A 17,576-nucleotide genomic window follows, 5' to 3' on the forward strand; every position below is an offset into this window, starting at 1 on the left:
AAAAAAAAAAAAAAAAAAAAGACTTGACTAAACCAAGAAAATGATTAACCATCTGATAAATAATGTTGAAATAACTAGATGAACACTTTGGAAAAAATATAAGTAGCCTTCCACTTGCTATCTTGCTTTAGGATAAACCCTGTATAAAGTAAAATGTACACTAAATAGAATAATAAAACCATAAAAATAGTAGAACAAAATTAAGATGATTATTATATAATACATAATCTTTGTGTGAGAAGGCCTTTCCAAGGAAAACACTAAAGCCAGAAACAGTTTAAATAATGACTAGGTCTGACAATGTAAATACTTGATTTTTGTTTGAGCAAATCAAACAAACAAACAAACACAAGCAACAGTGAAAAAGAATGAGTGGGGAAAAACTGTTGTTAATATACATAAGAAATATAGGTTAATTTTCATAATACATGAGTAGCTCTTATGCAGTGGAAAAAATAAATGAAAGAAAAACTATTGTTAGTATACATGAGAAACACAGGTTAATTTTCCTAACATATAAATAGCTCTTATGAATCAACAAAATAAATATAAATATCCAGTAGAACAGTAGACTATTGTTACAAACAAGTAATCCACATAAAAACAACTAAAAACCCAATAAATGTATGTACTACTCAAACCCACCAGTAATTTTAAAAGTCTAATTAAAGCAAATTAGCATTTTTTCTACTTGTCAACTAGGCAAAGATGAAATGCAATGATAAGAACCAGTTCTGGTTTGTATCTAAACAACCTGATACTTGAATATGTTTAAATCCCTTTCTAGAATTTTATCTTCATGGAATAACAGGACCAATTATCAAATGCACATAGATAAATATATTTTCTGCACTGTTTATAAGAGAAAAAAATGGAAACAAACTAAATGCCCATTAATAGAAAACAGCTTTTATAAATTAATGGTTCATCAAACTTATGAAATGCTACACAGACATTAAAAACTAGCATGTCTACATTAACAAATGTGGAAATTTTCCTTGCTATATATTGCTTCATGATTTTAAAAAGGACAATTAGTATCATTCAATTTTCATTTTAACGCTTATTTTGTGTATCTTCCCATCCATCCATCCACCCACCCTCCTTTCCATTCAGCTATGTATATATCAGAAACAAAATCTGAGAGGATAATACGCCAAAAAAAAAAAAAAAAAAAATACAGGAGTAGAATTTGGGTGGTAGGAGTACAGGAAATTGTTATTTTGTGTTGTCTTTTCTGGCTTTTTTTTTTTTAAAGCAAGCGTGTATTACTTTTATAATAAATGAAAATGAAATAAATCTAAAATATAGCCATTTTCTTTTTTTCAAAGTTGACTGCAAAGAATCACAAATGGTTTCCCAGATTTATTTCTTAAAATGTCTGCAAATAAGCTTCAGCCAAATTAAGCACACTTAATTCAGCTGCAGTTAACAAACTGCCAGTCATCTGGAATTCCATTTCCTACCTCCAAAAAGAAGGAAAGAAAGAAAAAGTCTCCCCGTGGATTCCTATGGGCTGCATAATATACAAAACCCATCCTTTAGAACATGGTCTGGAAGTCTATGGCCTTGGTGGTCCGGGCATTTGAAACATGGGATCTCAGAACATGCAAACTGTGAGAGTCCTCACTGAAAGATGAGGAAGCCACATCACACAGAACCAAGATCTGATTGGGTCCAGCACACAAAGGTCTCCAGCCCCTCTGGACACTTCATCCTGTTCTTGCTCCACCCTGCCACAGTGGCACTCTCATGGAGATTTACAGGAACACACCCATGGCACATCTAGGGAAGCCTACTCGGGTTCTGTTTACACAACATGGCCAGCTCGGGAGAGGAGAGAGGGGCTTAAGGTATGGGGCCTGCCCTCCCAAGCTCATAGTCTAAGAGCTCATGCACATGTCCTGCAGTTGTTTTCACAGGCTGGCCAACAGAACTCAGTTATGGCATATTCAGCTACTCCTCTCTCATCACAGTTTTACAAGGTTTTGTTCTCCAATGCAGCTTGATCATTCCTGCCACCTTCTGATTGTCCCAAATTTTCCTCTGAAGGATACTTTCTGATTTGAAACTGAGTAGAAAAGAAATTCATGTTCATCATAAGTGCAGTCAAGGGAAATCTGCTTCCCAACATCATTTCTTCAAGCGCCCAAATAGATGGTGCATTTGATAAGCAAGATGGCAATCGCTAATTAATAGACTATATTGTTCTGTATTTAGAAAAGTCAAAGATAATGGGTTGCTGCACATATATGAACTAAAGATTCCCCTACAGAGGTAAGAAAGCATCAAACCTATAAACAGCTCTTAGTAATTAGTTCTTATATAACAAATTTTCCTCCCAAAATGTCATGACTGGGTCTGCCACTTAATAGCTATGTACCATGTTACTTTTGTTTTCTCATCTGCAAAAAGAGATGGATCTAGTATCTTTGCCATAGAGCTGCTATGAGGATTAGATGTAATGATGGATGTACATGCCTGGCACTTGGTAGATACTCGATATATATTAGCTATGTATTGATTCATAAGAAACTTTTTTAACAATAGGAGACATGGAAGAACAATATCAATTAAGTTTGAAAACTCAGAAATAGGATTATCGAACTCAGGAGCAAATTAGAAAAAAATCATTCAGTAATCACACAGTATTATTAACTATAGTCACCTGGTAATTTGCTAAGTAAATAGATATTAAGGCTCTCACCACACACAAGTATTCATGTGAGGTGATGAATATGTTAATTAACTTGATTCTGGTAATCATTTCACAGTGTATATGTATATTAAATCATCATATTGTACATCTTAAATATATACAATTATTATTTGTCAATTATACCTCAATAAGCCTGAAATGAAGACTAAACTAAAAGAAACACAGGAGCAAATAAACACAACAGTAATGGAAACTTAAATAAAAGCAAATCAAGTAAGGAAAGAAGACAGGAAAGGAGGGAGGCAAGAAAGGTGGAAAGGAGGGAGAAAGGAAGGAAAAAAAATGTGTGAGAAAGTTACGGACCAGAAAAAAAGACGGTACATAAAGATCCAAGATACATATGATATGAACTGCTAAGAAGAAACCCAAACAATGGAATTAAACAAATACTAGAAATTAAAATTTAAGAAATTTTCCTAAAAATAAAAGAGACTCAAATCTGAAATTTTAAATACTACACAATGTGCCAGGGAATCAATCATGAGTATCTAATATCATGACATATTCTAGCAAAATTATTGGGCTTTAAATTTTTGAAAATTATCTTGGCATCCAGGTAAAAGATTAAGTTATGAATAAGAAAAATAAAACCAAATTGTCATCAAATTCTTCCTCAGCAAAAGTTAATGACATCAGGCAATAGATAAAGATTTTAAGATATTTAAGAGAATAAAATGAACGAAGGACTTTATATCCAGAAGAAAACTGATTACTCAGATATTAAGGCCACAGACAAACATGAACATGTAAGAAATCAAAGAAAATTGTTTCCATGAGAATTTCCTAAGAATCCACTAGAAAGCAAGCTTCAAATAACCAAAATGACTAAGAGACAAACATAAGAAAGAGAGAAGCAGCTGAATAAATGTGACAAATGTTTTCAGTCCTAAAGTGGCAATCTTGTGGGTCAGTGGGATAGAAAGACCTACTTCTTAATAACTTAAGCAAAATGAAATTCAAAGATAAATCAAAGCCCAGACATGACTTTTAAACTGCCCAATAGTAGTACAATAGATAACATAGGTTTGGCTCCAGGTCACTACAATCAAGTGAGTAATGCTTTGGTTTCCCACTGTATATTTGCACTATGCTGTGGCCTATTAAGTGCAATAGCTTATGTCTGAAAAAAAATGCACATACCTTAATTTTGAAGTATTGCTTAAAAATTCTAGCAATCACCTGGATCTTCTGTGAGTCCTAATCTTTGTGCTGGTGGAGAATCTTGCCTCAGTGCTGATGACAGCTGACAGATCAGGGTAGTGGTTAGGATGACTGTGGCAATTTTTTTAAAAGAACATAAGGATAAAGCTTGCCACCTTGACTGACTCTCTTTTCATGAAATATTTCTCTACAGCGTGCGAATTTGTTTGATAGCATTTTACCACAAGAGAACTTCTTTCAAAACTGGAGTCAATCATCTCCAACCCAGCCCCTGCTTTATCAATGAAGTTTGTGTAATATTCTAAATCATTTGTTGCCATTTCAACAATATTCACAGCATCTTCACCAGGAGTAGATTCTGAGTAACCATTTTCTTTGCTCATCCAGAAGCAACTATACATCTGTTAACATTTGATCATGAGATTGCAGCAATTCAGTCACATCTTCAGGCTCCACTAAAGTCTTTTACCCGCAAAGTCCGTGAAGGTTGAAATCAACTTCTTCCAAACTCCTGCTAATGTTGGTATTTTGACCTCCTCCCATGAATCATGAATGTTCTTTTGTTTGTTTGTTTGTTTGTTTTGTTTTGAGTTGGAGTCTCACTCTGTCACCCAGACTGGAGTGTGGTGGCCACTCCCGGCCACTGCAGCCTCGACCTGCTGGGCTCCAGCGATCCCTCCGCCTCAGCCTTCCAAGTAGCTGGAACTAAAGGTGCATGCTACCACACCCAGCTAATTTTTGATTTATTGTAGAGATGAGGTCTCGCCAAGTTGCCCAGGCGGGTCTCGAACCCGCGGGTTCAGGCAATCCACTCACCTCAGCCTCCCAAAGCGCGGGATTACAGGCTGAGCCACTGAGCCTGGCTATGAATGTTCTTAATGGTCTGGAATGGTTGATCCTTTCCAAAAGGTTTTCAATTTACTTTACCCAGATCCATCAGAAGAATCACTATCTATGACATCTATCACTATCTATAGTCTTACAAAATATATTCCTTAGATAAAAAGATTTGAAGGGCAAAATTATTCCTTGATCCATGGGCTACAGAATGGATGTTGTGTCAGCAGGCATGAAAACAACATTAATCTCCTTGTACATTTCCACTAGAGCTGGTGGGTGACCAGGTGTGTTGTCAACAAGAAGTAATATTTTGAATGGAATCTTTTTCTCTGAACAGTAGGTTTCAACAGTGGGTTTAAAAAATTTGGTAAACCTTGCTATAAAGAGATGTGCTGCGATCTAGGCTTTGTTGCTCATTTATAGAGCACAAGCAGAGTTGATTTAGCACCATTCTTAAGGGTCCTAGGATTTTCAGAATGGAAAATGAGCACAGGCTTCAACTTAGTCATTGCATGAGCCCAAACAAAAGAGTCTACCAGTCCTTTGAAGCCAGGTAATGACTTCTCTCTAGCTAAGAGAGTCCTAGATGGCATCTTCCAACAGAAGACCATTTCATCTATATTGAAAATAGGTTGTTCAGTGTAGCCACCTTCATCACTGATCTTAGCTAGATCTTCTGAATAACTTGCTGCAGCTTTTTCATCAGCACTTGCTGCTTCACTTTGTACTTTTATGTTATGGAGACAACTTCTTTCCTTAAACCTCATGAACCAATCTCTTCCAGCTTCAAAATTTTCCTCTGCAGCGTTCTCACCTCTCTCAGTGTTTATAGAATTGAAGAGAGTTAGGATCTTACTCTGGATTAGGCTTTGGCTTAAGGGAATGATGCGGCTTTTTGACCTATTCAGACTTCTAAAACTGTCCATATCAGCAATAAGATTGTTTTGCTTTCTTATTATTCATGTGTTCACTGGAGTAGCACTTTTAATTTCCTTCAAGGATTTTTCCTTGGCATTCACAATTTGGCTAACTGTTTGGTGCAAGAGGCCTAGTGTTAGGCCTATCTCAACTTTCAACATTCCTTCCTCACCAAGCTGATTCATTTCTAGCTTTTGATTTAAAGTGGCAGTCATGCAACTCTTCCTTCCACTTGAATATTTAGAGGCCATTACAGGGTTATCAATTGGCCTAATTTCAATATTGTTGTATCTCAGGAAATAGGGAAGCCAAAAGAGAGGGAGAGAGATGAGGAATGGCCAGTTGCTGGAGCAGTCAGGACACATACATTTATCAATTTAGTTTTCATCTAATATGGGGGTTGCTCATGGTACCCCAAAACAATTATAATAGTAACATCAAAGATCACTGATCAAAGATTACCATAACAGATGTAATAATTATGAGAACATTTGAAATATTGTAAGAATTACCAAAACATGACACAAAGTGAGCACATGCTATTGAAAAGCTGGCACCAAGAGACTTGCCACAAACCTTCAATTTGGAAAAATGTGAATATCTGTGAAGCACAATAAAGTGAAGTGCAATAAAAAAGAGGTATGCCTGTACCTTCCCTTTTGTTTGGTTGATACCATGGAACCTCTCTGGATTCCTTGGTTTTTCCCAAAATAAGTTAGTACGGTAGGAATTCAAATTAGCTAACCCATGGTCCAAAGAAAATGATTTTCATCACAATCCAACTGTCTTAGCCCATTTTGTGTTGCTATAAAATAATATCTGAGATGGGCAAATTACAAAGAAAAACAGTTTCTTTAACTCATGGTCCTAAAGAGTGGGAAGTTCAAGACTGGGCAGCTGTATCTGGTGACTTCTGGTAAGAACTGCTTCAAAATATGGTAGAGAAATGGAACAGAAACAGGCCCTCAAGGCATCACAAAACCCTACTCCCATGGCTTTGCTGGGCTCAACCCGAAATTCTGCTCTGAGAGGTTGGACCTGCACAATGGTGCCTACAGCTTTCCAGGTGGGCAATGCATGCTGCTTGTGATCTTACAGTTCTGGGGGCTTGAGGCCTGGTCTAGCTTTGACCTCATACTTCCACTTGGCAGTGCCATGGTGGGTGTTCTAAGCAGTGGCTTTGCCCAGCAACAAGTATCTGCCTGGGCCCCAGATTTTTTTGTTGAGATAGAAACTCATTCTATCACCCAGGCTGAAGTACAGTGGTGTGATCACAGCTTATTGCAGCCTCAAACTCCTGGGCTCAAGTGATCCTCCTACCTCAGTCTCCAGAGTAGCTAGGACTACAGGCACACACCACCAAACATAGTTTTTTTTTGTTTTTTTTAAATTAAAAAGATTTTTTTTAAAGATAGGGTGTCACTATGTTGCCCCAGGCTGGTCTTGAACTCCTGACTTCAACTGTTTCTCCTGCCTCAGTCTCAAGAGTCACTGAAATAACAGACAAGAGCCACCACTCCCAGCTCTGGGTTTTCTAAACTCTAGGTGGAACCTACCATGCTGTACAGCTCTTGCATTCTACACACCTGCAGAATTAGCAACTGGCAGGTACCATCAAGGCTTACTGTTTGCACCTTCCAGAGTTGTAGCATGAACCACATCTGGGCCCACGTAAGCCACAGCATGCTGCTGCCAAGGTTTATGGCTTGTACCTTTCAGAGATGTGGTTGAGCTGCATCTAGGGATGCTTATACCATGGCCTGGGCCATGAAGAATTGGACCAGAACGTGGGGAGCAGAGTCTCAAGGTGGCCCTGGGAAGTAAGCCCATGGCAGGCTCCCCAGGCCTTCCTAGAACTCTGGATCTGTGACGGGAGGGGCAGCCTCAAAAGATCTCTGAATGCCTGCCTTCAGAGCCATTTTTCCATTGCCTTGACTATTAACACCTGAGCCCCTTCTTCATGCTAATCTCTTTAATAACAGATTGCTCAGCAATACCCTAATTCTCTTGAACATTCTTTTCCTTACATGGCCAGGCTGAAAATTTTTCAATTTTTTTACTCTGCTTCCCTCTTGATTAAAAGTCTATCTTTAAGTTATTTCTTTGTTCCCAAATCTCATTGTGAGTGGACAAAAGTAACCACACAGCATCTTGAGTGCTTTGCTGCTTAAAAGTTTCTTCCACCAAATATCCTAGTTCATCATTCTCAAATTCAGCCTTCCACAAAGCCCTAGGGCCTGAAAACAATGCAGCCAAGTTCTTTGCAATTGTATAACAAGGATGGCCTTTACACAACTGTCCAATACTTTTCCTCTCATTTCCATCTCAGATCTTGTTGGAATGATTGTTATTGTCCATATTTCTATCAACATTCTGGTCACAATCACTTAAGTAATCTCTAAGAAATTCCAGACTTTCCCTTAGTCTTCTCTTCTTCCAACCTCTCCCAGAATCACCCCTAATGTTTTGCTCATGGCAATCTAGGCTTTTTCTAGTCTGCACCTCCAAATTCTTCCAGCCTTTACCCATTACCCAGTTCCAAAGCTGCATCTTCACTTTCAGATACCTGTGTAACAACAATCCCTCTTCTTGGTACCAATTTTTTATCTTAGTCCCTAATAAATCAATTTCTTATAGTTCTGGTGGTTAGGAAGTCCAAGTTCAAGGGGACACACATGGCTTCGGGTACGAATCTCATGCTATAAGGCAGAAGGCATCAAGGAGAAAGAGAGAGACACACTGATAGCCAAACTGGTTTTTATAACAGACTATCAGAATAATTTATTAATTCATTATCCCATCAATCCATTAATCCACGAGTAGATTAATTCATTCATGAGAGAAGAGCCTCCATGATCCAATCAGCTCTTAAAGGCCCTGCCTTTTAATACTGCTACATTGGGGTTTAAGTTTCAACATGAGTTTCAAAGGGGACAAATATTCAAACCATAGCACCAATCCAGAAAAAATATGCTGACCCCATGAGATTCACACTTTGGGGCTAAGGATTTTGAACTGTTAGGACAGCAGTGGGGAAGATGAGCAGCAGGTATCAGTGATTCATCCTTTCCTACTACATACCGATAAACAGGCCTCTGTCTTGACAGCCTCAGTGTAGATTTAATATGCTGTGCCTCATAGCCCCAAATTAGCACATCTTTAATTTAGAACATCCACAAAAAAAGTTGTGCCTTCTAACTGAATGATTTGAATTTCAATGACAAAAGTTATAGAATAAGTATTCAATGGGAAAATAGGCATGAATAGATTTGATTTTAAGATAAGCTCTATGACTGGGGTATAGAGAATAGACCGGAATAGGCGCATGCTGTAGACTACAATACAAGTTAGGAGGCAGCAGTGAGAACCTAAGCTAATGCTGAGAAAACAGAAATGTACAAAAGAATAACAGTACATATTTTATCTTTGTAAAATCAAAGATGCCTTTCATTATGAGATGCATCATTATTTTATGTATCACCAATAAAGAAAACTTGCTGCCAATTATTGATAAAATGCAAAAAATAGTGACAGAGAGACTTCCATGGTGAAACTGAAACTGTATTATAGAACTTACCTTTTTACAATACCTAATGAGATGAGCAAAAGAAAAAAAAAATGAGAAAAAAACCCAGCATAAACTGAAGCAAAAATAAGCTTAATATGTATGATGTCCACTTGTATACCTAATCTTGAATCATACTCCACATCTTTAAAATAAAATATTTTTTAAATTTTTAAAAACTCTGTATGGGCAGTCAGAGTTACTTCCAATTATGGTGCATTAATTCATAACTCTCCAATAGATAACAATCATAAACTCTGGGCAAAATATAAACAAACAAAAACTATCTAAGGCACTGAGGAGCAACTAAAAGCCAATATAAACTGAAGTTGGCACTTGTAAAAATGGAATTGCACTCCATGAGTTTCTTATTTGGTTTTTTGCCTGAGGTCAGGCTACAGCTGGAACCATGCTGAGTGGCTGGAATTTGGATATAAACTCAGGGTCTTACCAGCTTTAGGAATCAGAAAACAGAGTTTAGGCCTCCCATAGTAGTTAGGAAATAAGGAGGGAACATCCAAAAAGAAGACTGGCATAGAGGGAGCTCTCCAAAATCTGTGCATAGGCTTTGCCCAAACATCTGACTAGCCCTGAACTCCAGATATATGGAGTAGACACCAAGCTGCCCTTCTTAAGACAAAATAACAAAGATTTCAGATGCTCCCCCTTCAGGGAGAACAAAGATTAGAGCTTGAGTGCAGCCAAGTAAACTGGCTGCTAAAACAAAAAACTTAAATTATTCAGAGGAGCATAACAAATCTATAGTCCCTACAATGGAAAACTTAATATATCCAGGATAAATTCCAAAATTTATTACTAGACACAGAAGGGAAAAAAAAAAACAAAAAAACCTCAGGAAACTGTAATCCACAGTCAAGAAAAAAGGTAATCTATAGAGACCAAACCCTGAAATGACCTAGATGTTGGAATAGGCAGATAAAATCTTTGAAGCATTTAAAATTCTTAAAATTTTAAAACAACAGTGTTTGAGAATATAAGGGAAAATATACTCCTGTTGAATGAACAGATAAGAAGTCTCAGCAGAACAACAGAACTATAGCAATTTATTGTGTGTTTATAGTGTATGTAAAAGTACAATGTAGAACAGCAATATAACAAAGGATAAGAGGGAAAAATTGGGAAAACACTGCTGTAAGGTTCTTACACTTCATGTAAAACACTATAATATTACTTAAAGATAGATTCTGATTAACTGAAAATGTATATCATAAACCCTAGAACAAGCAGCACAAACTTTTAATAATAAATAAAAATCAGGAGAAGTAAAATGAAATAGAAAATGCTCAATTTACCCAAAGTTCTCGTAATTAAGCAAACTCTACAGGAAAAAAAGTAGGGGGTATGGATAGAGAAGGAAGGAGAGGAACTTAATGCACCAAGGTAAAGATCCTACCTTGGAAGAAAATGTAACTCAAGATACAAAGTTACTTTACAGAATATCTTAAGAGCATGAACTTAGTAAAACAAGAACTTAATGACAAGATGGTAAAACAACAAGAAGGAAAATAATATAGTAGACCTAAGGAAACATTATAAAGCTAATAAGTAAATTAGAAACAGTAAAGAATGGAAGAGACCTTGCTGAAAATCAAATTACACATAAAGATAAAAAATCTAAGATGATCAATATGAATACAGAAGAAAAAGATAAGGAAGATAAAGCACTTAGAATGTAGTAGATATGGAAGACAAACAATCCAACATAAGGATAATTTGTGTCTCTGAAGTTAAAAATCAGAAAATGAAAGATTTATTAAAATATATGTAATATTAATAAAAATTCTTGAAATTAAAAAAGAATTGAATTATCTGATTGAAAATATACCGTGGTCTGAAAAATTGATGCAGAAGGTGCAACACTAACATATACTAGCTATGCTACTGAAATAATTATTTAGGCAACCAGCCAGTGAAAGCAAATTCCCAATAGGAGAGAAAATTAAACAAACATCTTCACAGCCAGACTCAGTATCTAAAGGTCACGGATCAAAGTCTACAATATTCTGAAGGGGGAAAATGTGACCTGTGGATATTAGATCCAGCCAAGATACAGCTCTAATTTTCTTGAGTTTCATTTAAACTTCTATTCTTTTGATACATTCAAGGAAAAGTAATTCTTACATACAACAGCATCTATATAAATTCATTTTCATAAAAGTATATCTTTCTACTTAACTCTCCTTTGTATATATGTACATAGAAAGATGCCAGGAGTAATGTTGACAGAGGTTATTTCTGGGTAGTGGAATTGATTTGATTGTTTACTTTAATCTTTTACTCAACTGCATTAATACCTATCTCACAGGGCAGCGGGGAATACGAAAAAAAACATGATATAGGAAGATGGATGCTTAGTATAGTACCTAGCATGGGAGGCTTTGAAAAGCAGAGTACTGGAGTCTGCCATAAGTGATCCTGGTTAGTGAAACCAGGCTGAAACCTGAGAATTCATCATTTTTCAGCTTGCTAGTGAGGTGCCTCTGAGACTCATAGAAAGTGCTCAGTGAATATTTACTGCAATGAATTAAGTTGAAACCAGACAGTGACAACCAATTTTGAATGAGCCAGTCCCAGGCAGGAAACCCTTGAAGCAAGAAATCACTAAGGAGAAATCCCATTTAGGCAAAGAGAATGACCCAAGGCCAGAAAGGGAGAGTATTTGATAGTATTATTCATACATTCATCCTCAAAGAACCAGACCCCTGTTTCCTTCACAACTACCCAACATGTTGAGAACTCTGAGTACTTTATTGATGAGGCTGGTATAAAGACTATTGGCACAAGCAAAAATGCTGCTTCTCCAGGAGCATATGTAGTTTTATATGACTACATAAGCCTGGCTTTACATGTCTAATATGACTTTACTCAACTATCCGTCCCTTATATTAAGATTTTCCCCATCATTAAAGGAATATGTGCTCATTATTTAAATTTTTTTTGAAAAGACAGAAGCAGCAGAAAGAACAAAATCACACACAGAGACATATCACTTAAAGACAACCTGTGAGTATTTCTGAATATTTTCCACTCAGTTACTGATATTTCATGTTCTCATTAACTCTTCATGGAAATCATTGTTCCTGGCTATACATTTTACTGTGTGAATATGCTGTGACTCATTTAGCCCTTTTTTCTATTGTTAGGCATTTATGTTAGTCTTATAAATAATAAAACCATAACTATCTTCGTGGACAATGCATTTTATACATTTGAAAGTATTTCCTCATGAAAGATTTGTAGAAAAGGAATTGCCATGCCAAGAGATATTGAAATCTTTAGCTATATACTTTAAAAATACTCACCTTGATTTTCCATAAAATATCTAAGGTTCAAGTCATTATTTATGCTGAGGTTCTTCAAAAAAACATTGTAATCCACTGCAGTATCTTTATTGATGTTGTAGTGTTTTGAAAACCTAAAATACAAATGTTCTTTAGAAAGGAGAGATTATGATACAAGAAATCTAAAACGAAACAAGTCTGTTACTAAGGTATCCTCTACATGGGGCTGGCATTAATTTTAATGCCTGTTTCTAGTTACAGAGGGAGTTAAGACGTCAACCACAGAAAATGTTACTGTAAGATTTTTTTAAATGCTGCCACTTTGAGATCACTTCTTCGGCCTCCCCATGGATGCACAGAGATCAGAATGAGACAGAGGCGTGGCAGGACCTGTGGGGGAATACCCCAAACTTTAGGACACCCAAGGAGCATCTCCCTTCTTTGGTGGGAAAGGAGGGAGATGGGCTTAGAGTTATCTCTTTACTCACACAGCAGAAGCAGGTCCCACTTGCTTTTAATAATTGGAGGAAAATGAGTCTGTCTACATAAAATTTTCATAACCAGGGATATCTAGCATATCCTCTCTCAAGAGAGAAACTGAGGCCCACAGATGGCATGTGGTTTCAAAACAAGGGGTGATCGAGGGGACAAAGCTTCTTGAAGACTTCTACGATTTTTATATAGAATAAGAAAAATTTTAAAAACTTAACCACTGTCTAGCCCTAAAATAGATTGAAATACTTTTTTAAAAGTTAAGATACATAGGGTGTTTGGGACTTTTTAAAAATGAATTTTCATCCGGGCTTGGTGGCTCAGCCTGTAATCCCGCACCTTGGGAGGCTGAGGTGAGTGGATTGCCTGATCCCACGGGTTCGAGACCCGCCTGGGCAACTTGGTGAGACCTCATCTCTACAATAAATCAAAAAATTAGCTGGGCGTGGTAGCGTGCGCCTGTAGTTCCAGCTACTTGGAAGGCTGAGGTGGAAGGATCGCCGGAGCCCAGCAGGTTAAGGCTGCGGTGGCCGGGAGTGGCCACTGCACTCCAGTCGGGGCGACAGAGTGAGACTCCAACTCAAAAAAAAAAAAAAAGAATTTTCTATTATTCAAAACTGCCACTTGATAAATTGTGTTCTAGATGATTTCTGTGTTATTACATTTCTATAAATTGACAGTGTTTGAATGTTTGGTTATATTATCTCCATATGTGTGGGTTTCTATAATTATCTAATTTCATACTGCTTTCTAAAAACTTAGCAATTATCACTTAAGGTATTTGTTATTTTTCTGTTTTCCAAATTTAACAAAAAGTAATGTCATGTAGTCATTTCAATGCACACCTTCCTTCCACTTTAATGAATCTTGCCTATTGTTTTAATAAGAAAAATGAACTTTAGATATGATAGCTGCCAGATGTTAACACTGAAACTCCCTAAACAGCTTCATCTTTTACCCAAGGTCTTTGTCTTGCGAAAATGAGGTGGTAAGTGGGAGATCCCAGAAGGTGGTACCTAACACACTCCTTTTTGAGTGGCTGCTGTATAGAAAGTGTTAGTAAGTTTGCCGCACTAGGAAAAAGACAGCATACTGATGAGAGACTCATTGTTAACCTTCCAGTTTTCTATGAAAATTCAACATTCTTTAAAACCAGTGTTTGCTCAGAATCCTGACCTGTATGAATGCCCAGGCCATCCACATTCACAATTCTGCTGCATATTCATCCAGGACAGCAGGTAATGTTTTCTAAACTTGCAATTCAAAAATGAAGCCACAGTACTGCACAAGAATGCAGCGCCTCAAAAGCCTTTTTACAAGAAGAAAGGGTGGGAGACAGAACCATTCTAAGATAAAACAAACAGGCTCATTGTCCCAGGGACCTGAACTCTGGGCAGGAGGACATATAATCTTGCCAAGACCAGCAGGCAAGTCAGTCACACAGGAAGGCCAGTCAGTCACACCAGAAGACAGAGTTTAGGGGAGCACGGAAGGACTCCAGTCAGCCTATAAACCCTCCAGCACCACCTGGAACTGGGCTTCATGCTTCTGCTCAGGCAACAGGGTGACGTTCAGTGATTATTTCTTTGTTTTACAAGACTGGGTATAATTATTTTACTTAGAGTGAAGTGAGATGCAAAAGGAAAAACCCAGTGGGTTTGGGGATATAAAACGTCGTGGTATTTTATCCTGGGTCTCTTATTTTACATAGGTTAGACAGAACTATGCTGCCTAAAAGGAACTTTGTATCATAGAGTAAAAGGTGTTCACAGAATCCTTATGGTTGTAACAGTCACGGTGAAATGAGCACCTAGTGTGTGCAGGCGTATCACAGACCTATAATGCACATTACCTCTAATCTTCACCCCTGTCCTGCAAAGTGGGCTGCTCATTCCCTATTTCTTTAAGTGAAAACTGAATCTCAGAGAGACCCAGAAGCTTCCCTGAGGCCCTAGAACCAGGGAGGGCACAGCACAGACTCCACCCCAAGCATGCCTGACTTCAAAGCCCAGGCCATTTCTACCACACCAAAAGCCGAATGTTGATAATAAATAGAAAGCTGTTAGATAAAAGAAAGGATTCAAAAACTCATTGTATTCCCTGCTCAAAAGCTAAAAAGACAAAGTTAATATTGAAGCAGATTCTCGAGGAAAGAGTATATTCTTGAGCTTCAATAAGAAAAGCATTAAAGCAATTGAAGAAATGGTCTACTTTTGATCTTTTGTGCTTCTTAGTCTAAAGAAAAGCAATTCTATTATGTTAAGTTTCTCAGGTCTTATCATGAAAACAGCATTGTTTTTGAGGCTTAAAAAAAATCTCAAATAAAAATTTGTGGAGTTCTTTATTATTCAATACTTATGAGATGGGGAAACAGACAGCAACATTTTTTATAGATTTACTAGGTTGAAGACTGCAGTGCCAAACACAAGGTTTATTGTCAAATAAAACACTGTTTTGTTTTTTGATTGCCTGTTTTAGAAGAGCGCTGCCTCTGTTCTATAATTGCGTGCACAAAATTATTTAATTTGTTTTGTTTGGATCTTATTCTGGACACTTTCCCAGCCGGAAAAGATATAAAAATTAAAACATCTATTATATCTTTTATATTCTGAGGTGGGTTATAAAGAGGAAAAAAGAATAAGAAAATATTCAAAAGAGTAAGAAATACCCATTTTGTAAAGCCTGCCTGCTTTTCAGCCCCTGCAATGTCAGTGCCACATCACATGCCCTCTAGACTTCCTTGCCTCGGGGGCAAATTCCTCCTCTACTTCCAGCAGCAGCCGCATTGTCTTTATGAGATGTGTGAGGAGCTACAGGAACCCATTTTAATTGCAGCTTAGAACTACAGTGCAATAGGAAAAGCTCAGGCGCTGGTTAAAGTAATGAGGCTCCGTGCTTTTGTTAATGGCCTGCAGGGTATTTGGGAAAGTGTTTGGGAAAAGGCTAGAAGAAGGACCACCAGACTTCTTGGCTGGGTACTGCATCAATTAACTTAAACATGGCCCATCTTCTAGTGGCTTTCACGCAAAACTCAAGTAACCACAGAAAAGCCAAGCATTTGACTTCTTCTAAATGATCTGGAGTTTACTGAAGGCAAAAAAAAAAAAAAAAAAAAAAAAGCCCATGCAGGCTCCCACACACTGCCCTCGGAGTCAGGAGCAGGTGGCCGCAGCTTTCAAATGCCATAAAGCAGCAAAATGTTCTGTTGTTCATCATTCCCCAGCTATGCTCCCCTCAATCTTAGCAACAGCCATCCTCAAAGGAAAATTAAGTTTCTGTTATTATATTGGGATGCAGGGCCAATAGGGAGCACATCAACAAATGAATAAATCCTGTCATTTTTCTAACCTGAGGCTTCAAGTCAAAATCAACTGTGACCTGGAAATATGTGGGATGGAGGATGTGGTGCCATGTGGGAAAAGAGACCACTGGTGATGGATTACTCAAATAACATAGATGTGTTCAAACCTGCAGGACCCACCGCCAGGGTTCTTAAGGAATTATACCTATTAGCTCATTTTTGAAAATTCATGGAACATGAGAGAATGTCCAGTGAGCACCTCTTTGAGAAAGAAGATGGGAGGGAGGATGATGGATGGATGGAGCCAATGAACCTAACAGGTCTCATTTTGAAATTGGTTTAAAGTTCTACCAAGCAGTCTCTCACCGTGCCTTTATTTACTTACTTTTCGTATTCCTCATCTCTGAACTTCAAACAGAAGATCTCCAGAACCCTCCTCAGTTCCTGTGGTTGAACCAGTCCAGTCTTGTTAACATCAATGAGCTTAAAGGCTTTGATAACAGTTTTAATGTTTTTGAAAACCTATGTATAAAAAGTGATTTAGGAAAAGTCAAAAGATCCAGTGTTAAAAACCAAATGGTAATAAAAAATGAAAGTTTTAAAATACTTCTTGTAAAATAAAATGTTTTCAAAGATTCACAGTGGTAGGCATTGCAAAATGACATGTCTATGGAAAAAAGAACACTTTGCATTTATTGAATGTTTTCAAGGCAATTTTCTCTGTAAATGGTCTTTGTAATTTAAAAAAAAAAAAAAAACACCTCTTTCTGATGTAAAGCAATAAGTCTCATACACAATTCATTCTCTTTTAGGTTTAGGACCAGATGAAAAATCTTTTTTGTTAATTGATACTTAAAAACTACATTTCTGGCATAGCTGGACTTGTACAATTTTTATTTTTCACAGCCATATGCAAACTATTTTTACTAGGAGTTGGAAAATAAGACTATATATCTCAACCCCTCTGAATTTTTTTAAGATATTACAGAAAAGTTTCATAGAGAACTCCAAATTCAGCAAATGATATTCACAAGGCACACAAATGTGCCAGGCATTAGGATAGGCCCTGTGGAGATATAGGAAGTGCAGAGAGCTGTGCTCTTGCCCTTAAGCTACTTATATTCAAAGGAAAGAAACAACCTTTGGGCCTCATAGGAGTGTTGATGAAAAAGCCAAACTCTGTACAATATTTAAGTATTTTTAAAGAGACTTATTCTGAGCCAAAGATGAGTGACCTAGGCCCGTGACACAGTCCCAAGAGGTCCTGAGAATGTGTGC

The 17,576-nt window shown here is 37.3% G+C and overlaps 1 protein-coding gene across 1 annotated transcript in view; it reads right to left on the reverse strand.

Annotated features, from left to right (window-relative positions):
* The window catches only part of EFCAB6 (EF-hand calcium binding domain 6), a 265,088-nt gene that overhangs the window by 169,627 nt on the left and 77,885 nt on the right, over nt 1-17,576 (reverse strand). Inside the window, exons 6-7 of the mRNA XM_008058673.2 lie at nt 16,684-16,820; nt 12,527-12,639 (exon numbers count right to left, since the gene is read on the reverse strand). Coding sequence (XP_008056864.1) covers nt 12,527-12,639; nt 16,684-16,820 — 250 coding nt within the window. The remainder of the gene's footprint in view (nt 1-12,526; nt 12,640-16,683; nt 16,821-17,576) is intronic.

This window comes from Carlito syrichta, unplaced genomic scaffold (genome assembly GCF_000164805.1).
Source record: "Carlito syrichta isolate Samal-C Ts95f unplaced genomic scaffold, Tarsius_syrichta-2.0.1 Scaffold303575, whole genome shotgun sequence".
Taxonomy (NCBI): domain Eukaryota; kingdom Metazoa; phylum Chordata; class Mammalia; order Primates; family Tarsiidae; genus Carlito; species Carlito syrichta.